This window comes from Prionailurus bengalensis, chromosome B2 (assembly GCF_016509475.1).
Source record: "Prionailurus bengalensis isolate Pbe53 chromosome B2, Fcat_Pben_1.1_paternal_pri, whole genome shotgun sequence".
Taxonomy (NCBI): domain Eukaryota; kingdom Metazoa; phylum Chordata; class Mammalia; order Carnivora; family Felidae; genus Prionailurus; species Prionailurus bengalensis.
Genome location: NC_057349.1, coordinates 125373738 through 125396241, shown reverse-complemented (window position 1 = coordinate 125396241; position 22504 = coordinate 125373738). Strand labels below are relative to the sequence as shown.

Here is a 22504-nt window from a genome sequence, read left to right as displayed (position 1 = left end):
CCTCAGAGTTTTTTTTCCCCCTGTTTTTAAATTTGACAGTTTTCTTCCATTATGTAGGTTTTCCATAGTTGCCTGTTGATCTTTGGTAACCTGTTTACATTTAATGCAGCAAATAGAATAACTGAGCTCTGTGTACTTGGGTTTAGCTCCTTAAAAGGCTGCCTTACTTTGGGAGGAGTGGTCATATGCTGACTCTTACTGGATTGCTAAATGCTAGAAACAGAAGCCTTTCTCTGGGGCAACAACCCCTATCCTTATCAGCTGACCTAGTACTTCCCTACATTTCATTCTTTAAAGAGAAAACTTCCAGTTTTTTGTTTGTTTATATTTGGAGGGTAAAGTCTGGTTGCTAATATTCTGTGAGCAGTTGTAGAGATAGGGATCTTAATCTCTGTCCCAATCTCCCCCTTAGTCATACCTGGCATTTCTGGGTGAGTCCCTGGATTTTGCAGGACAAATTGTCTCCATAGGTACTCCTGGCACTAATTTCTTCCACCTACTGTTTTAGGCATGACTCCCATCTCCTTTCTGATTGCTAAAATTTGTTGAGATTTCCTGTCTGCTCATTGTTGCCCCTTCTCTTTTATTTATTTTTGTGGATTTATTCCCTTAGTATCATTTTAAGAAGATTTTTGAAGGGAGAAGAGGTAATTTCCTGTGCTCAGTATATTGTCTTAAACCAGAACTTCAAAATACTTATGAAGGCTTGAAAGCATCTTATAGTTTAGAAGAATTTTCATGAAAAACTATAATAAGACCCACTTTGGTGCTTAAAGGCATTAGTTCTTGGCTCTCAAGAGAATGTGGTTTTCAAGAATGACTTAGTCTCTGAAGTCCTTGACTGAATAAAGTACATTATGATCAGGGTAGTGAATAAAAAATAATTATTATTTGTGGACCAGACACTTTTGTGTTTTATTAAATATGGTTTCATTGAATCCTCACAGCAATCCTAAGAGGTAGTATATTATTTTCCCCAGTTTACATAAAAGGAAACAGACACAGTAAAGTAATATAACTTGCTCAAATACTGTATAAATGATACAGAATGATTCCCTAACCACATTGATCTCTGTAAGTATTAAAATGAACTACAGTCTAGTTTATCTTTTCTTCCTGGAAGTTGGTGGCTTTTTGATAAGTATTATGGAACAGAGTGTTCAGACAAGAAGTCAATAGTGCCTATTTAGGATTGATATTCTTGTGAAGCCAATACAATTAATGAAAACTTTAGCCTCTCTCCTGTCTCATACTAGCAGCCAGGATTCTGTGCTGGTTAGTAAGATGCTACAGTCACTCAGAGTTTGTATTGCTTGGCTATGCTACATTTTATTTTTTTTTATTTTTTATTTTTTTAATTATATAAAATTTATTGTCAAATTAGTTTCCATACAACACCTAGTGCTCATCCCAAAAGATTTTTTTTTTAATTATATGAAATTTATTGTCAAATTAGTTTCCATTATGCTACATTTTAAAGTGTATTCCATTTCTGTGGGGCGCCTGGGTGGCTCAGTCAGATGAATGTCTGACTTCGGCTCAGGTCATGGTCTCACAGTTTGTGGGTTCGAGCCCCACATCAGACTCTGTGCTGACCGCTTGCTTAGAGCCTGGAGCCTGCTTCAGATTCTGTGTCTCCTTCTCTCTCTGCCTCTCCCCCGCTCATGCTTTGTCTCACTCTGTTTCTCAAAAATAAATAAATGTTAAAAAAAAAAAAAAGATTTTTTTAAGTGTATTCCATTTCTAGAAATTTGTCCTACTGTTCTACAAGTGCACAAAGTTTCATGCACAGGAATGTTTACAGCATTATTTATAATAGAAAGCTAAAAGAACCTAAGTGTCAGCAGGGGATTGGTTAATTTGTAATAGGTATATTCATGCACATAATGCTATGTAAAAAAAAAAAAACGAAAGAGATCTATGTATGCTGATATAAAAAGATCTTCAGGTAATACTGTGTGAAAAGTCATATATAGTATGACTATATGTGTGAAAAGTGTTAAGTATGCGTGCTCATGTGTTTGTATACGTGTGGGAAAAATGGGAAGAACATATGAAAAGAATTGTTACTTCTAATGGGGATTGTAGGCACTTCAATTCCATATCTTTAAGTACCATTTTATTTATTTTACTATGAGCACGTAAATTTTACAATGTTATGAAAATAAAGCTTAATGGTTTTCAGTAGCTGGCAGTAGTAGACTAGCAACTACTAACTGGCCCTGGGTTTCTTAGGTGAGTTAGGATCTAATGGAAGAGATCTGGGTATCTGTACCTTATCAAGGACTTTAAGTGGTTCTCAATATTAGGCAGCTGTGCAGTCATGCTCACAAATATGCATAATTTAGACTAAGGCGAAATTACCGCGGAGAGGCAATTAAAAGAATGAGACTGCTTTGAATAATGCCAGACTAATAAATTTCAAAATTTGGAGGCGATAAATGATGTTCCCAGAAATTATCAAATGTTTTACCTTTTAAAAATGTTTGTTTGTTTATTTAGAAAGAGAGAGCGAGAGCCAGCCAGGGAGGGGCAGAAAGAGAGAAAGGGAGAGAGAGTCTCAAGCTGGCTTTGCACTATCAGCACGGAGCCCGATTTAGGGCTCGATCTCACAACCCTGTGAAATCATGACCTGAGCCAAAATCAAGAGTCAGACATTCAACCGACTGAGCCACCCAGATGCCCCAATTACCAAATATTTTAGAGGTAGACAACCTAATTTATACCACCTGACATGGAAGAAATAGACACACATCAGGGATCCTGCTCAGGTGTGTCACAGGTGAATTCTTCCAAATCTTTACAGAACATGTCATTCCAAATCTATTTACAGTATTTCAGAGCAGAGAGAAAAAAAAGTAAAGCTTGTTAGTCGTGTTTACAAAGCCAACATAGCACCACTTCCAAACCTTTTAGATACAGGAGTGTTATTTTTTGGCCAAATCATTTTAAGATTGTGGTTAAAATTTTATAAATATAATTTGAAAAAATAATATATACCATGACTAAATGGCATTCATTTTAGGGATCAAAGGATGGTTTGATGTTAGGAACTCTATTAATTATTAGCATTAATGGACCAAAGAGAAAAATTATGATATTTTACTTTTCTGCCCCAAAATGCACACAATAATATTAACTTCTGTTTGTGGATTTTGAAAACCCACAACCCGAAACAAAACTCTTAGATGAGTGGAACTAGCTGAATAGTTTCACATAACAAAGGTGTTGCAGAATGTTAGCTAGTACCATGCTTAATGACAAAATACTATAAGTGGTCTCGTTGAAGTTAGGAAAAAGATGATGAATAAAATACCATTCCAATTAAAGTCACAATTTATTTTGATAAATGATTCTAGAGATTACCTGGGGGAATAAATAATATGAGAATAGTCTAGGAAATTCTAAACGAGAAAAAAAATTGAGGACTGGGCTAATAACTCTATCAGGTATTTAAATATTATAAATCTAAAGCAAGGAAAACAGTCAGAAAAAAATTCATGTAAGTGTGAGTGGCCTTTTCAGGTTACTGGAGAAAAGGAGATAAGGAAACACTCTCATATTGATAGTGGGAGAATAAATTTGAGTAACCTTTTTGGAAGGCACTTGGTGATAGCAAATGCATTTTTTTATCTTTTTAAGAGAGAGAGGGAAAGAGCACAGCTGGGGAGAGGGGCACAGAGAGAGACAGAGACAGAGAGAATCTTAAGCAGGCTCCACACTCAATGCAGAGCCAGATATGGGGGCTCCATCCCACGACCCTGGGATCATGACCTGAGCCAAAACCAACCAACTGAGCCACCCATGCACCCCACAAATGCATTTTTAAGTGTACTTATATTTTGGTCCAGCATTCTGCTTCTAGGAATTATTCCAAAAATTTCTTTAGAGACAAGTTTTGTTGCATTCACAAGATTGTGATGGGAAACCAGACCTGATACTGTTTCATCAGAGATTGTTAACAAATTTGTATTCACAGCTTCTTTCCTCCTCTGCTGCTTTCAAGGATTTGTGGTCTGTCCAATTGGGGTAGCTTGGAAACATAGTCCTCAGTGACACATATGCCTGACTTGGGCTACACAGTGAGTTTGTTTTAGGTGTCGTGGCCAGGATCAATCATAGGGAAGTGACTGCAAATATTTTGCCTTTGAGCTCTTTTATCTCCCCTTTTAAAACCTCCTTCCTGCGACCTGATGGGACAGTTTGATATATATCAACTCTTAAAATTTTGTTATGCCTGATATAGTAGAAAGGTAGAATCCTTCCTTGCTCTCCTACCCTCCAGCCCCTCCCCCCTCCCCCCACTACCCTCTAGTCCCTTGGAAAGAGCTTTGGGTTTGGAATCCAAGGACCTGGCTTCTAGAGCCAGTTCTTCCACTGACTAGCCCCAAGACTTAGGAGAAACAAGATTACCCTTCTAAACACTTTGTTTGAGAGTCAAGCATCCTAACCTGTTTTTGTACTTGTCTTTCCTCCTTGTACTCACCTTCCTCCTGTTAATTCCTTAATCCATTACAAACGAAATTGTACCCTACTGCATCTCTACTAGTGCTCCAGCAGCAAAAAACCTCCTAATTGCAAAATATCGAATGCGTTCTTTCCTTTTTTATTTGTTCCCATTAGTTTTCTTTTTTGAAAAGTATCTATCACTCTTCTGATTTGAAGAAATTAAATATTTTTAGTAGTAAATACAGACTCATGTAAAGAAAACATAGAAATATCCCTTACTCTCAGCACCCAGAGATAATCACTGGCATGTTCACTGCCATTTATATGTACATATCTTAATATATTTGGGATTATACTTCTATATACACTGCTTTGTATCTTCCTTTTTGTTTTCAAAACAATACTGTAAGCAATGGGTTTTAAATGTTGTGCGGTTTTCTCATTATATAGTTACTTCATAATCAGTTCTTGTGGTGAGTTTAGGTTGCTTCTCATTGTGAACCCCTTTGTACATGAATCTGTATGTGCAGTAATGATTTTCTTTCAGGCTTGCTTCCACCTTCCAAAACCTCTTTACACCCTTGATTTCCTCCTTCTGCTGGTCCTTTTTGCTACTGCTTCTTTCGTAGGCTCTTTTTTACGCCTACACTTAGGTTATGGTGTTATCCAGAGTTCCCTTTCGTGGCTCTGGGCTTGCAGGCAGTCTCATTCATTTACTCCCTCAGCTTCAGTCATCACCTGTTGTCTGGTTCCCGGGTATGGAGCACATCTCGGTAGAGTGCTCTCTTCTGAACACCCTCTCTGCATTTCTTACTGTTCCCTGGGCATCTCCTCCTGACTGTCCCATGGGCACCTGAAACGCACATAACAGGGATAAACAAACCAACTACATGCAATTTCCCTTTAGGTTGTCCCTTTACCTAGCATACGTACAAGGACGTATTTTAGATGTTTTACGTTTGTTTTATAAGCAAAAGTAGCTAAGATATGTAATGATCCCTTACAGGATGGCACGGGGGCAGAAAAGGATAATGGATAGGGGTGGTGATCCTAACAAAATGCCTGCGTATCTTTCAAGGCTTGTGTGGCCTTCTCAACTCTCTCTTTTCCTCTAGTCGGCTGATATGAATCTGCCTCCTTATCCTCCTTGCCCTTTTAAATTTATACAGAAGTGATGCCCCTTAGTGGCAGAATCAGGAACTTCCTCCATTGCTGATCAATCACACGAAAAATGTCTTCTTGTGTGCTTAAACAAATTGTTATTGTGATTTGACACATTGCTGAACTGTTGTAGGTGCTTGTTTTGCAATTCTAATAAATACTTCCGACTTAACCCGTGACGACTAGGTACCTTCGTCTTTTGAGTGTTTCAGGAAAAAAGAAAATAGACCAAATACGCTCCACAGGAGTGTGGAATGTGTATCTTTTGAGAAGGTGAGACAAGGACACTTAATACTTATTTTATTTTAAGAGTATAATGTCTGTACAGTAGACATTACTCCAGCTTTTGGAGTTGTAATTAAATCTCATAACCTAAAATTCTCTTTCTAGTCGGATACTTAACTTGTAGCTAGTCTAGAAATACTTGTTGAATGACCTAATGGTCAGTGGCGATCCTTGAAGACCTTCATGCTTTAAAAAAAAACAAAGCAAACAAAAATTTTTTTAAAGAAAATTAATATAACCACAATTAAATACAATCTGGGAAATTAGAGAAAAAAACCCTACTCTTGATCTCCCCTGACAAAACTGCCGATAGAGTTTTTATGTATCTGGTTCTTTTCAGATTTGTGTTTATGTGGTTAAAATTACATATCCTGCTTTTTTTTCCACTAACTGTGTCATTTTATGACTGTTACTTTAACTGGCTGCATAGTAATCTTTTAGTTGCAGGGACTTTTGGCCCTGTTGCATGTACAGTGTGTATGCAGAGTGGATGGTGCCTGGTTTCTGAAAAATATGACTCTTGAGCAAACACAGTAATTCTAATAAAATAAAATTGTGTATCACATAGATTTTTCTAAATAGGAGAACTATAGGGGCACCTGGGTGGCTCAGTCAGTTAGGCTACCAACTTCGGCTCAGGTCATGATCTCGCAGTTTGTGAGTTCGGGCCCCGTGTCGGACTCTGTGCTGACAGCTCGAAGCCTGGAGCCTGCTTCGGATTCTGTCTCCTTCTCTCTCTGCCCCTCCCCCCCCCCCCAAAAAAAATAAACATTCAAAAACATTAAAAATAAATACATAAATAGGGGAACTATATAACCCTCATATCGTAAGGTCAGTGCTTTATTTTCAGACTTCTAAGCCTGAAACCCGAGGAAGTTGGTTGTCAGTAAGTGTAATATGCTATGTGTCAGCTATGTATTTTGGAGAAGTTACAAACAGATGTTAGATACCTGTTTATTTGGGGGATTATTGTCATTAGTATTTAACATTGTGTTCTCTTACAGATTATGGAGCTTTGTGGTGCAACGAGGCTTGGTTATTTTGGAAGAAGTCAGTTCTACATTGCTTTGAAACTTGTAGCTGTTGCCCAGTCTGGTTTCCCTTTAAGAGTGGAAAGTATAAATACAGGTAAATATGGAGTACATTAGCAGCTGAAATGAAATAAAGTCCGTAGAATTGCTGAGTCTTCTTGATATTTTAGTGGCATTTGTGACCCTAAGTGTCATGGCTTTAATCTCACTACCATGCTTTTTTCATTTGCGAATATTAGAAAAATATCTCTTTCCTAAATCTGTTATGGCGTGTATGTACTTAATACATATTTGATGATAATACAAAAATTGTTAAAAGTGATGATTTTTCAGAACTAATTCACTAAAAATTGCTTAGAAAGAGGTTAGGTGAATAATTTTATCAAAGTAAATGATGAATTGTAGTGAGCATTTTCTTATATGCCTTCCTTATATTCTTCTTTTCTGCTGAGTATAAAATAGCGTTATACTTGTGGTTTTTTGTGTGGGAAAGCTATACACTTGAAATTAGAAACTATTAACCAAAACTTTCTGATAGAGACAATATTAAAATATCGGCAGACTAAAACCTGGTTACAGACATCTGGCTGCCTTATAAGTATCACCTAGGATAATTTGTTTTTTTATGCTTTGGAGGCTTATTGATGCCCAAGTCAGTGGAAATTCTGTAAAGGTAGGCACTTAAATGCAGACAGTTCTTTGGTTGTCATAGCAAAAAGAGGAAAGAGAACACTTGAGGTTTTCTGTAATGTTAGAATTTTTATAAATAGTTTTAAGCACCAGCTCAGTTTATTAGTCAGTGTGAGGTTTTCATTGTGGACTTCTGGTTTGCCACACATCATTCTTCTAGAATTGAGAGTGTATATTCTTTTCAGGTAATTTAGAATTCTTTTACTTACATCCTGAATAAGCTTGGTTTAAGTGTGGAGTTTCAAGGCAAATGCAGATAATCATAGTGGAGGGAAGTGTACTTTCTGTTAAAAATTCTGCTACTGTTTTGTTCTAGTCTAAAAGTATGAGCTATGATTGACCTGCAAAGAAGTTCTGTCTTCTTTCTTCTCTGTTTAAAATTGAATGTAGGATATTTGCTGTAGAAGTGTCATAAGCCAGACTAAAACGGATAGATATGATGCCTTGTGCTGTGTCGTTGGCAGGTGAACAGTAAAATATTTTCAGGAACTTGTGCCATGAAAATGTCTAGATTAATCTAGTCTCAATCTAGTGACATTTTCTATGTTTTACTTACAGCTCTAGCATCTTACTTAAGAGAATCAGTATGAGTAGAAACAGCCTAGCCTTCCCGGTCAGACTGACCTAGGTTCAGATCCTAACTGTCAGTTACTATCGGTGACCTTGGCATCTGGTAGCCTCAGTTGCAAGCATAGAGCCAGACAGGACAGTTATTACAGTTTTAGAAGGTCAGTTTAGTGTTCCTCCTACTTTCTAGGTTAGAGGCTCCCTAAACAGTGTAAGGGAGGTGGTCTAAATGTAGTGATAAACATGTGTCTGTGGTTTCTGTATCAGTTTTTACAAAGATTCTTTTTAATATCTAATTCATATTTCAGTTTTAATGTGTGCCCCTTTTTCTTTTAAAGTAATAATTATTTTTGTGGTTAACAGTGAAGGACCTTCCTCTGCCGAGATTTGTTGCTTCAAAGAATGAACAGGAATCTCGCCATGCAGCCTCATATTCTTCAGATTCTGAAAATCAAGGGTCTTATTCTGGTGTAATTCCCCCACCACCTGGCAGGGGGCAAGTGAAAAAGGGATCTGTAAGCCATGACCCTGTCCAGCCTCGTACGTCTGCAGATCAGCAGGTAATCATGTGCACGTAAACGTTATCGGTTGATGTGCTGTATAGATGTTCACATTAAAACTTATTGAGTGCCGTGTTGATTAAAATTTAAGTCTTAGAATAATAATAATATTCTTTCTAGGAACCTGCATCCCCAGTCGTTTCACCACAGCAGTCCCCACCAACTTCTCCACACACATGGAGGAAGCACAACCGTCACCCCAGTGGGGGAAATAGCGAGAGGCCACTTACAGGACCTGGGCCATTTTGGTCTCCCTTTGGTGAAGCTCAATCAGGTATTTTAAAATTCTTTAGAAGACAGTTATTTATTAAGGGTTGTAAATTAAAGGAAGCTTGATGATGTTCCTTCCAGAGTTTCCTCCAAGATAATTTTAATTATAAATTAAGTGCCTTAATTAGAAGCAAAAGCCAACCATGAAAATTTGTAGGCAGATGCATCAGTTTAAACAATGGTAATTGCATTTACATAATACATATAATTCTTAGACAAAGTTGGTAAATATCAGATGCTCTGAGGGTGAAATGGGTAAATAATAACTTCCCAGAATATTAGATATATATTACATTAGCTCCAGTATTGACAAGGAAAGCACACAGTAACAATTTAAAAAATTTCAATGAGGTATAATTTTATTCATTTTCAATTTTTTAATTAAAGCTCTTTTTTTGTTTTATTTTATTTGAGAGAGAGAGAGCGCATGTGTGTGCATGGAGGGGGGGGGGTGGGGGAATAGGGACAAAGAGTGAGAGAGAATCCCAAGCAGGCTCTGTGCTATCAGCACGGAGCCCCACTGGCCTCGATCTTGCAAACCGTGAGATCATGACCTGAGCTGAAATCAAGAGTCGGACACTTAATTGACTGAGCCACCTAGGTATCCTGAGATATAATTTTAAACTGACAGAAGAGATTCAGTTTGGAAATTGTTAACATTTCTTCAGAGTTAGAGTTGGAAAGAAAACTTCTCTAATATGTATGTGGTGAGTTAAAACTAAAAACCAATGGTTTAAAACAGTTGGCTTTTCTTCAAAAGTGAGTCGGCATGTGTACCATTCTCCCCCTAGGTTCTTCTGCGGGTGACGCAGTGTGGTCAGGGCACTCTCCACCTCCACCACAAGAAAACTGGGTCAGTTTTGCAGATACTCCACCAACCAGTACTCTTTTAACCATGCATCCTGCTTCTGTCCAGGTGTGACATTTTATTGGTATTGCATTTTTATTTGCTTCATTCAGAGTATTGCTGCGGTCATTGTTTTCATGTTTTGCTGTGGCACACTTGATAAATGCAAGTTCACTCCTTTTACAGAACACAGAACTCTGCTCTGTGCCTTTTCTTAAAGTCTCTTCTCATTGGAATGTTTCACTAAAAGTTTTGGCTGATTTTCTTTCTAATTATTCAGTGAAATTTTGAAAGTTGTCTGCCCCTAAGAATATCTCCTATTTGCTTGGCTTTCTTAGCACGTTTTTCATAACTTTCTGTTGCTTACATATTGCTATCATTCTATGCACTTATATAATCATCGTGCAGAAACATTCAGTAACTTGATTATAACAAATATGTGGTTTGCTGATGAGTTTGTGAAGACTTCTTGTATTTTAAACATTCACAGAAAGTAAGTTTTATTTTCAAAGATGAGTAACCTAGCAATCTTGGCCCATATAATCATTACAGATAGAAAATGTACTGAGGAAAAAAATGTTTCATTACAGGACCAGACAACAGTACGAACTGTAGCATCAGCTACAACTGCCAATGAAATTCGTAGGCAATCCAGTAGTTATGATGATCCTTGGAAAATAACAGATGAACAAAGACAGTATTATGTAAATCAATTTAAAACCATTCAGCCTGATCTAAACGGATTTATTCCAGGTGAGTTGTTAAAAACAGAAATTCTTGTAGATGGGACAGGACAAAGTCTCAGTTTCATAATCTCAAAGGCATGGTTTTTATTGGTCAGAGATTATAAAGAAAATCAGTTCTCAAGTTGTGTGTCTAAAAAGCTGATAATCACTGGAGACAAAAACATGACGTGCACACGTGTTAAGGGTACCTTTTTCCCAATGAAAAAAGTCTTAAGACTCTTACCCTCATTTTATTCTTGGATCTCTACGTTCAGAATAACATTAAACAACACTGTTTTAACATTTCAGGATCTGCAGCTAAAGAGTTTTTTACAAAATCAAAACTTCCTATTCTTGAACTTTCTCACATTTGGTAAGTGTGGTACTTCACATCAATCAGGTAATGTGGGTTGTTTCAAAGGAGTTTCCAGCAGGTCGATTTTTGAACCTTAAAAAATAAACTATTAGAGTAATCTTTTCAAGAATGTTCCCAAATAACTCAGTATTGCCTTCCAATAGTAGTCAGTTTCTATCTCACTCTCTGGAAAAGAAATAAATGATGCCAAAACAGTAGTTCTTTTTAAAGTGCTAAAATTCGTTAAGCCATATTAGCTGTTTAAACCATATTAGCTGTTTCTTCTTGCTTAGCATAATGCATGGAAGAAAAGCTAGTTGCTTCATACGTGGTTATCTTTATCCCATTTGGTTTTTAATAAGCCTATACCTGTTATGTATTACCTATACCTATACTAAGCCACGTGCTTAAGAACATTGCTTAGCTCCCATTTAAGTCCATACTAAGACTCACGAGAGCTGTGATGTAGTTGGAATTAGTTATTTAAAGCAAATTATAACCACAAGTTACTTTCTAAAAACAATTATCATATAAGCATAAATGGTATTTCTACTCGATATCAATCTATTTCTTTATATTTTAAATTATTTTGTTAGTAGGGTTTTTAGTAGCTTTGAGTGCTGTGGCAGAAGAAAGATAATGCCTAAAACTGAAAAATCAAGAACTGGCAATATACACTTGCTGTTTATGGTATCAGGCATTAACTACAAAATGGTTGCCTCTGCATCTAGAAAGTGGGACAATAGTTGAGGGGAAGGGGGGGGGGTTCTTCTGCTTTTTAATATCAAGCCTTGTAGTCTGTTGAATGCTATTTTTTTTTTTTTCATTTTCTACACTTTTATTTTGTGGTGATTGTGAGACAAACACAATCCCAACATTTAGACTTCTCATCCTCCTTCCTGAGGACTATCTGACTCCATGGCTCATGCACCCCAAGTACAGTAGGACTTTTTAGAACTTTGATAACAATAAAAACAAAGTTTTTAAAAATTTCAGTGACGTATTAAATGGGCCTGACTTTATCCTGTTACTAGAAATGCATATGAATTAAAGGTCCTTTTTTTTGGTGACCTTATGTATTGAGGGTGCTTTTCAGCATTTTATTATAAGAATTTCAAGTATTCAGAAAAGGTTAAAGAACTGTGCCTTGAACACTCACATGCCCACTGCCTGGGTTCCACAGTTAAACAGTTTGCTATATTTGCTCTATTATACTTTTTCCATCTATGGGGTTTTTTAGGTTATGGATTGTACTTTTTCTGGAAAAAGATTTCTTTTTCTTCTTTTTGAGACATAAAGGGATCCAGAGCAAATGATTATATTTATGGCAAGTTTGTGTTCCAGGGAACTTTCAGACTTTGATAAAGATGGAGCATTGACACTGGATGAGTTTTGTGCTGCTTTTCATCTGGTAGTTGCTCGGAAGAATGGCTATGACTTACCAGAAAAACTCCCTGAAAGCTTAATGCCCAAACTGATTGATTTGGAAGACTCAGCAGGTAAGTTCGGGAGCCTAAGGGACCTAGTTACAGGCCTTGATAAACATCATACTTGATTTGTAAGGCAAAATTAAGATAGATGTTAAAACTTAGCTTAACAACCTCAAGAGCATGTGGATTTAACATCAGAATGTAATATACAGGCTGAACTTGGATTAATGGTTTGTCTTAGCTTTAGAAAGATAAATAATTATATGCGCTACTATTTTACTTTACACTTTGGACTTCCTGAGATTTTAAGAATATTTCACAGAATCTTGTTATTTTGCCACAAGGCAAACGCTTTAGTTGCATTATATACTGTCTGAGGTGGGAAAGGTAGCCTGTGTTATCAATATTTTTCCATTTAATGCATCTTAATTTGTTGAAGGACGGTGCCTGGTTTATCACTAGACCAGCTCAGTCTGCAAGCATTTTCCTTTCAAAAGCCCAACTCTTTTCTTCAGACTCTAAAGAAATCTGGAAATTTTGCGTTTCATTGTAAATACCGCACTTTTGTTACCGTGTTTACAAGAATACTTTTGTAAATGCCCATATTTATTAGGCATTTCTTTAAAAGGAAACAAGAATATAAGGGGTAAAAAAGTGAGCATGTTGTTTTAAAATTCAGAATGAATAAAAGGAAATCTAATGTTAAATTTTTAATGAGACTAATTAAATTACTGTTTTCTGTTTTCCTATCTAAATTATCTTTTCGATATTGTGATAGAAAGAATTTTATACTTTTAAAAGAAAAGCTGAAGCATAATTTGGCTCTGCAAAGGGCATTTATCTATTAGGCAGTGTCTGTTTAATTCAGAAATGCAAATGATCTGACCTTATTGTCTAAATTATACAGAAGGAATCATATGCATGTTATTAATGTCACGAAGAGAACATTCTCCTTGATGTTAAGAATCTGAGTCTGCTTCTGGTTTTGCTAATTATTCCTGTGACCTCGGGCAAGTTCTGACCATTTATTTTTTGCCTTCTGTTTCTCCACCTGAAATGTGGATTTGATGCCATTCATGTTTCTGAATTGTACACTGACCTTTTGGCAACGAGGAAGTTGATTTAAAAATTGAGCATTGATTTTTATGTTTTTTAGAAACACTGTCCTATGAGAATCCTAGGATTTTTCTGATCATTTCAGGTAGCTATTAGGCAACCTCAACTTGAGCAGAAAGCTAAGTATTTTTGTTGACAATTTTGCTTCAAAGTACTTTGATTTCTCTAATTAAGAAATAAATGAAAACTCTATTTAGCTTATTTGATAGTAGCCAGAAGGGGAAGAAATTTTGGTAGCTACAAACATAGTGTATCATTTTAAAACTTGGGCCTTGTATCTAGAATTTTTCTGTGACTTTCTTTGAAAACTGGTAGGATACTAATACAAGGAATTAGTCAAGTTTATTCTGTTATGTTATTTTCTAGAGACTTGTCTGAACCTGTTATCTGTTGCATTCAGATTGGTGAATTTGGCTATAGCATGTAGTCAGTGGTGGCTTTTGTTTTTTATTTTTAATTTAAATAAATTCTGGTTCTTTATAAACTCGACTTACTGCCAGAATTTTAAGGTTGATGAGTCAAGAACTTCTTTTTTGGGCATTTGTCTTTTTATCCCTGTTAAATCTGTTTAGCTAAGAGACACTCTGGTGTGGTTTTAATTTTTTTTTTAATGTTTATTTACTTTTGAGAGATAGAGAGAGTGTGAGCCACCCAGGCTCCTGTAGACACTCTGCTTTTTGCCTACATATATCTGTTTACTATTGCTTTAACTATAATTTTAAAGATGTTTAAAGAAACAGATAATTTTGTCCCATTCCAACATAATATCATATGGTTTTCTGATCACCTTTATTCTAAACATTTGGCTACACAGTATTAAACTCAAATCTGCTTTGCCTACATATAAATGATAAATTTGGAATTCTGTTAATTTGGGGGTTGGAGAAACTGTTTAATATTTTTCCACCTACCTATCCTAAGCCTGAGATTCATATTTAAAAAAATATGAGCCTGGAAGAGCCTGGAGCCTGCTTCAGATTCTGTGTCTCCCTCTCTCTCTGCCCTTCCTCCACTCACACTCTGTCTCTCAAAAATGAATAAAAATGTTAAATAAATAAAATAAAATAAAATAAAATGATAAGCCTGAGATTCATAGTACACAAAGTCCTTTGTATACAGAAATTGTGTGACACTGTAGATCACTCAGTATCCACAAAAATAATTTAAAATAGCTGTGTTTTTAGAAGTTCACCTTAGAAGTTTTAAAAGTTAAAAGGCAGATACCCAAAGAGTTTCCTTTGGCGGAGCTTGCTTTGGGATTCTCTTTGGAGCCTTTCTGACTCACAGGCAAAAGTAGTTCCTGTTCCTCTGATCTCTCATAATATTGCCTACATGCTGCTTCTTCTAGCACACACATCACACTGAATCCTGTTTTGTTTTGTTTTGTTTTCCTCTTTCTACTACCTCTCTGAGCTCTTTAAAAACAAACAAACAAACAAAAAACAAGAAATGTATCGTGTTCATTATAGTATCCTAAGGACCTAGCACTTGGCCAGGCAGGTACTAATAAGTTGTTCAGCAAATAATTATTGAGTGAATTAATGGTAAATGTGTGCCACTTTTAAAGTAGGATATTTTTCTTAACACGTTTCTTTGAAATATGGCTGTTTGTTACCATAAATTTGTGATGTTGGGGCATACTAAATTATTAGCTCTGCAGGTATTCTGTGTTGGCAATTTAAGTAACTTAAAAAATAAACGATGAATACTGGTGACTTAAGTTACAGCCACTTGGGGTAACAAGTTAGGCTTTCTATATGCACGCAAACATGGGTTGGGTTGGGGACCTAAGTAATTTTTCCAAAATTATTTGATGAGGTTTTTAGGATTAAATGTCAGGTAAAACAGAATAACTAATGATCTGTAGGTGGAGTGCTTATGTGGGCCTGAATTAAAATACTTAATATTTAACATCAGCACTGAATCGGGCAGCTAGGGTAAATAAACAAGGAAACTTGGTTTTTATTGTCTTACCAAAAGAAAAAAGAAGCCTACAAAAATCCGTGTATGGAAACACCTTTGTGAAGTCTTCAAGGACAAAACCAAACATGTTGGGATACTGCACACCTTCAGCTCAATCCACAGAGAATCTTCTTTAGAGCACAGTTTCATTTTGACATAGATTTTTTGTGATTATTTGGTAATATCTCCCTCTTAAACTAGCCTGGAGGATCCTAGGCGGGTAGTAACTGGATCATTCTTGTTCATTGTGTCTCAGCACCTGGCAGGGTGCAAACTGAGTATGTAAGTAGGCGTTCACGTTTTTTGAAATGACTAAGTGGCTGAACCACTTGTTTTTAAAACTGTTCTCTGTCTTCATACCACCCTGCTCACATGAGTAGTAATACCTGGTTGGGACGCTCAGAGAATGGGTGAAGTTATTCCCTATTCTGTCTCCTCCTCCATCATCACTGCTTTGTAGTAAATTGAGCGTATTTCATTGTTGCTGAGATGATATGTGGTAGCACAGATCCCCAATCTCCTTGCAGTACTTCTAATATGAATAGACATTTTTTAATGTTTACTTATTTTTGAGAGAGAGCATGAGGGAGCACAAGCTGGGGAGGGACAGGGAGGGGGAACAGAGGATCCAAAGCAGGCCCTATGCTGATTGCAGAGAGCCCCATGTGGGGTTCGAACTCACAAACCGTGAGATCGTGATCTGAGTCCAAGTCAGACACTTAACTGACTGAGCCACCCAGGCGTCCCTAAACATGAATATTTTTTAAAGCCACAAACTTTTTATGGATAGTTTACCAAAAATCCATACTTGAGACTAGCTTTATGCCAATCATTGTTGACTTTTCTGTTTATCCAGAAACTTTTAACATAGAAAAGGCCAACACATTAACACATGCAGATACCTGTTTTCACACAAGTACGCGCTATGTATCCTTGATTTTTTTTATAGTGTTGAACATCTTCGCACTTTGTCGCATATACGGCTGTCATATTCTTTATCATACAGTGTATTCCATAATATAGATGTGGCTTAATTTAACCAATGTCTTATTAACGGATTTTTGGATAGTTTCTTGACTTTACCTTTTTTTTTTTTTTAATTTTTTTTTTTTAAACGTTTATTTATTTTTGAGACAGAGAGAGACAGAGCATGAGGAGGGGCAGAGAGAGAGGGAGACACAGAATCTGAAACAGGCTCCAGGCTCTGAGCTGTCAGCACAGAGCCCGACGCGGGGCTCGAACTCACGGACCGTGAGATCATGACCTGAGCCGAAGTCGGATGCTTAACCGACCGAGCCACCCAGGCGCCCCTTGACTTTACCTTTAAAACAGTGCTGCAAAAAAGATACATATATCTTTATTTTCTACAAAGAATCCTAAATCTTTATTTTAAAAAAGCTTTTTTAATTTTTACTTATTTTGAGAGAGAGGGAGAGAGAATCCCAAGCAGGCTGCACACTGTCAGGGGCTTAGACTCATGAACTGTGAGATCATGACCTGAGCCAAAACTAAGAGTCAGTGGTTCAACCAACTGAGCCACCCAGGTTTCCCTCAATCTTTATTTTTGAAAATTCACTCTCCCAAATGACTTTAGTTACAGAGGAAAAAATAAAGTAAACACTAATATTCATCGTTACCTTTACACCTAAGGAATTACTTCTCAAGCCTTCCCCTCCCCCCCATACACACATGTATACATTCTTAACATTAGTGTCCTTTTTTTCCAGATAGTTGGTTGTTGTATGTGACAAATCAGTACAATTCCAAATATTGGCAAAAAATGCACCATTTAATGAAATTGGTCAAAATGATTAGAACTCCATAAATTCCTGGCAAAGACACTGGCAACAAGATTAGATCATACTTGAAGGAGAAAATCTCTACAAGGATGACATGGTAGGGGCTTTAAAAGATTACGGTTTAGCACCACCTGGATGGCTGGATGGTTAAACATTCAACTCCTGATTTCGGCTCAGGTCATGATCTCGTGGTTCATGAGTTTGAGCCCGGTGTCAGGCTCTGTGCTGACAGTGTGGATCCTGCTTGGGATTCTCTCTTCCTCTCTCTCTGCCCCTTCCCTGCTCATGCTCTCTCTCAAAATAAATAAGATTAAAAAAAAAGAATAAGTAAAGGATTATGGTTTAAATATCAGAGCTTTAGTAATAGTCCTTGTGAATAACTATGATACTTTAAATTATTTTTTGTATAAAGGACAAATTTTGTACTTTTTCTTTACAATTGTGATATGAAACTCAAAAATGAAACAAAAGACCTCTATCTTCCTCTGTAGGAAAGAGAACTCCATGGAGGGGCCCCTTGGTGGCTCAGTCGGTTAAGTGTCTGACTTCAGCTCAGGTCATGATCTCACGGTTCATGAGTTCAAGCCCTGCGTCAGGCTCTGTGCTGACAGCTCAGACAGAGCCTGGAGTCTGCTTCCGTTTCTGTGTCTCCCTCTCTCTCTGCCCCAACCCTGCTCATGCTCATGCTGTCTGTCTCTTAGAAATAAATAAATGTTAAAAAAAAATTTTTTTTGTACATAAAAAAAAAAAAAAAAGGAAAGAGAAGTCCCTGGAAATAAATGAAAGCATTGTCATCTTGCTCAATATTTTGTCTTTATTTAGTGTGTTTAAATATAGGCCCTCAGTAAATGTTCACTGATTGAATTCTTTTATTAATTTTGCCACCAAATTGCACCCCAGAATTATAGCATCTTTTATTCTTTGGTCTTGATACTCATTTTCACAATTTTCTGTGTTGAGTTTTGAAAACAAAGCCCTACATAAATTATTTTTTCTTCATGAAATCTTAGTTATTTTAACTGGATTCACATAGATGCACTTCTTCCATTTTTAGCTGTTCTTGGATAATGGGAACCTTCTATGTATCTGTAGATTATATTCTTTGAAGTATAGTAGCTGAGTCAAATAATAGTTCCTATAAAAGATCAGTACTGCAAAAAAAAAGTCAACAGTTTACAATTTAATTAGGATTTGGAGTGAATGTTTCTTTTCAAACATTGTACACATTTTTGTACTTAAAAAATCCTTGGTTTTAATTTAAAACTGGTAAACTATGTAGGCTCTATAAAGGTCTGCTTACTGAAGAAGTTTCCATTTTGTGGAGTGTTGAACAAGAGTAAAATTAATTTTTCAAATAGAATGTAGTTTTTTAATGGGTATAATATCAAAACAAAGCATAGTATACCTTAAATTCTTTAATTTCTTTTTGCATATCCATTGTTTGTCCCCGTCTTTTAAGTCTGCATGAAAAATGTACCATTAGTAGTTTTACTTGAAGACTTAACATTTATCCAAACCAGTTTACTTTTTGTTTTAAATACTTTTTTTATAAGAATAATATTCACATTTCAAATAAGACATGTAGCTGCTTATGCTTTAACAAAGCTATTAAATGAGATTGCAGCTTTGACTGAGGTTTCATGATTGAAGGATTCTTCCTACCTTTATTTTGCTACTTGAAAGCAAAATCAGTTTTAAACCCTAAGACTCTAGGGAGCATATATATTTCTATCAGATTAATAACAACTGGCAGTCATTTTTGAAGCAGTGTTAGCATGTTAGTGTAACAATGGAAAGATAAACCTAGAATAAAACCAAAGGTCTTTGAGAAAGACCAGTGTTCACCAGGCACACTGTACTGACCCGAATCTGGGAACTTTTCAGAATCTTTGGAGGCTAGAAGGATGGAAACTACTGACAGGGTTTTTATTTTCTGGTGTGATCCTAAAAATACAGTTTGCACTCATCTAATATAATCATTTCTAACTTTAAATGTAGATTGACAGTATGTCAGTGTGATCACCCTGGGTTGTGTTTTCCAGACCCACTTTTATACATGGAAATACTTTTTGCGTAACAGCCCTTTTGGGGTTTACTTTAACAAATAATTTAGGCTCATGCTCTTCTTTTTCAGCCCTGATGCTCTGATGATGTCAGGGGCAGAGCAGAACCCTCAGGAGGGAGGCAGGGTTGACACAGTGTTCCAGCGGGAGGCTAGGTTGGAACACTGCATCAGGTAAGCGTAAAACTACGCCCCTGCCTCCGCAAGACACAGTCTTAAAGACTAACTTCTGTGGGTGGGCGTGAAGCTCTTGGTTGGCATTTATAGGGAGCCAGGTTGAAGGAGGTGCGGTTTACTTACAGACCTAGTGCTTCTCAGTCTCATGACTGTTAGTTTCTAGAACATAGGTAATGTGTTCTTTTTCTACTACCATTTGTTGTTCTATATAAGAGGCAATGTGTGATTTTGCTAATTTATTCTAGAAATAAATTTTGGATTTTCTAGGACAGTGAGTTTTCACACTTTTTAGTCTTAGGACCCCTTTACATTCTTAAAAATTATTGTGGACCACAAAAGAGTTTATGCGGACGAGATCTATCGGTAATTACCTATTCAACAAAATAGTTTCCCTTTTAGAAATTAAAACTGATGGATTTATGCTTTATTTTAAAATAACAATAGAACACCTTTTACATATTAACAGATATTTTTAGGAAAACAACCGTATTCTCCAAAATAAGAAAAAAAATTATAAAAAGGATGGCATTGTTTTACATCTTTGCAAACCTCTTTAATATCTGGTTTAATAGAAGACAGCTAGATTCTCATATTTGCTTTTGCGTTCAGTCTGTTGGATATGTTACGTTGTTTGAAATGTGTCAGGAATTGGCAAACTAAAGACTGAGGACCAAACAGTCTGCTGTCTCTGTGTAGTCCACAAGCACAATGGGGTGGCGGTGGTTTTTTTAATCGAGGTGGGGGGGGGCAGTATTTCATGATACATGAAATTTATATGAAATTAAAATTTTAGTTTCCGCAAATGAAATTTTATTGGACTACAAACCAACCTCATTCCTTCACAAATTATTTCTGGCTGCTTTTGCACTGCAATAGTTGCATGTTTGCAGCAGAGACCATATAGGCCGTCTGCAAAGCCTAAAATATATACTGTCTGGCCTTTGTAGAAAAAGGTTGCCAGTCTCTAATACATGAAGAAAACGTGGCCTCAGTAGTAAAAGGGAGGACTATTTTCAGATAATTACAGATGTTCTTTGGTACTACTCCAAAACTCAACAGATGGTAATTTCTTAAAGGTTAATTGAGAGCCGAAACCATATAGATGAATTGTTTGTACTGTTACATCAAAATCCATAGGTTTGCCTTAAACTTTGAATACACTTTGAGCAAATCTTTTACCCCATGCATGATTTTGTAACTTAGCGCATTGATTACTTGTAAAACATCAGTTTATTGAGTTACACAGACCTTTCTTTCAAACATTGGCACATTTTATTATAAAATGTCAAAAAAGCGTATATGTTAACATAACCTATCTTATCAAAGAAGCATTGTGAAGTTCTTGAGAGTATGGGCATGGATACACATTTTCCAAAATTCGTATTTTTTGCTTGAAAGCTCAAACTTTGTCATTTGTAACAAATACTGAAGACAGTTGGTTTTCCTGGAAGTGACAGGCTCACTTAATTCATTTTTGAGAAAATGCCTGCATCATATCCAAGTCTGCATAATTACAGTTTATCAGCTATTCTTTCAAGGAAAATGGTGTTCCATGACAAAAGTGGCCTGTTCAGCTGACAACTGAGTCACACAAGTACTTTTCCTTGAGACCACTGTAATCCTGGATATGAAGTAGAGTGCTTTATATACGTTCCCCCCCCCTTTTTTTTTTTTGCCATGCAGAGTATTGAGACGTGTTTTCAGGGTTGAGGTTTCATAAAAATAATTTTTAGTGTGATAATTGTGAGCGTTCTTCAGTGAAGTTGTCATGCTTGTTTATTTTAACTGGAATGCGTGGGGTGAAGGGTATAATGACTAATATATTTTGGTGCCACTGCCTTGATTTTTGCTTATTGATAAACCAGCAGTTTTACCCACCATTGCTTTTGCTTCATTGTCGTAGGTGCCGTCACAGGAAAAAGCATTATTATCATTACAAAAACCATTTTGACTTTTCAGAGCCCATAAAAAGTCCCCAGGAGTCCATGGACCACAGTTTGAGAATTGGTACTCGAGGAAAATAACTATTAGAATGATTATGAAGTACAATTATTTGGGTGGCTAACATTTCACTTCTCGGCCTCGAGAGGCTGGACCCAAGGCAGTTTTGTACCAGTGAACCAAAGAGGTTCCCAGAATCTACCCTAAATTGTAACTGCCCTGAAGTGGGGGTAGGGTGCAGTCTGATCCTAAATTTATAAGTAGAAGACTGAGACAGGAGAGCAGAAGTCTGGAAAGCTAAACCAGGGCCCCAGTTTGCCCTGAGATGACATTTCAAACTTCACTGATACAGTCTGACTTTAGATAGATAGGTTCTTTTGAAAATTAATCATTCTGTAGTTAAGACTATTCTAATTCTGCTTTTCTCCATATGAATACCTGCTTTGGGGTATCTCTGACGTTGCTTCATTCACCATCCTCATTTCACTTAGAGCGAACAGTCAAATTTATAGCCATTATCTTCCTTTCCTTAACTTCCTTTCCCTTGGTAATCATAGGGGGAAAAGTCCATAATTTTCGTTCACACTGAGAACTACAATGGATTTATCATAAATAATGTTTTCATTAGTCCTTCTCTGAGAGTTTTGAGCCTTCATAGAATATTATAGGAGGCATTGGTTCTACGCCACTCGGACACGTTTATTGACAAAGGGACAAGATTAAGAAAAAAGTAGCAACTATTCTTGATCTTAGAAAACAAAAGTTTATCAAAATATCATGCTGGACTGCAAATTAGGACTTAAAGAAGTTATATCAGGGTAAGCAAATGGCAAATTTGAGATAGCCGTGGAACAGAAATGGGGCAAAGAGAAATTCTGAGAACTTTTTCAAAATGTCAACAGGTAATTTTTGTTTTAGGAAAGTAACAGTAAAGAAGAATGAATTTAAATGGAGAACCTGAAAGTAACTCAAAAAATATTTGAGTGCCTGCTATGTATTAGGTCCTCTGTTAGGCCCTAAAATATAAAGGATTTGCTTATGGATAGGTTGAAAGGTAAAAACCTTTATATTGCTAAG

At 36.5% G+C, this 22504-nt stretch overlaps 1 protein-coding gene across 8 annotated transcripts in view; it reads left to right on the top strand.

The window, feature by feature from the left end:
• REPS1 (RALBP1 associated Eps domain containing 1) overlaps window positions 1–22504 on the top strand; it is a 90623-nt gene that overhangs the window by 43599 nt on the left and 24520 nt on the right. For 7 of the 8 annotated variants that reach the window (XM_043592469.1, XM_043592468.1, XM_043592462.1 and 4 more), the window contains exons 2-8: window positions 6900–7023; window positions 8547–8743; window positions 8864–9017; window positions 9805–9929; window positions 10451–10613; window positions 10895–10958; window positions 12285–12439. In XM_043592469.1, the coding sequence (XP_043448404.1) occupies window positions 6900–7023; window positions 8547–8743; window positions 8864–9017; window positions 9805–9929; window positions 10451–10613; window positions 10895–10958; window positions 12285–12439 (982 nt within the window). The remainder of the gene's footprint in view (window positions 1–6899; window positions 7024–8546; window positions 8744–8863; window positions 9018–9804; window positions 9930–10450; window positions 10614–10894; window positions 10959–12284; window positions 12440–22504) is intronic. The other variant, XM_043592465.1, reaches the window with a different exon arrangement.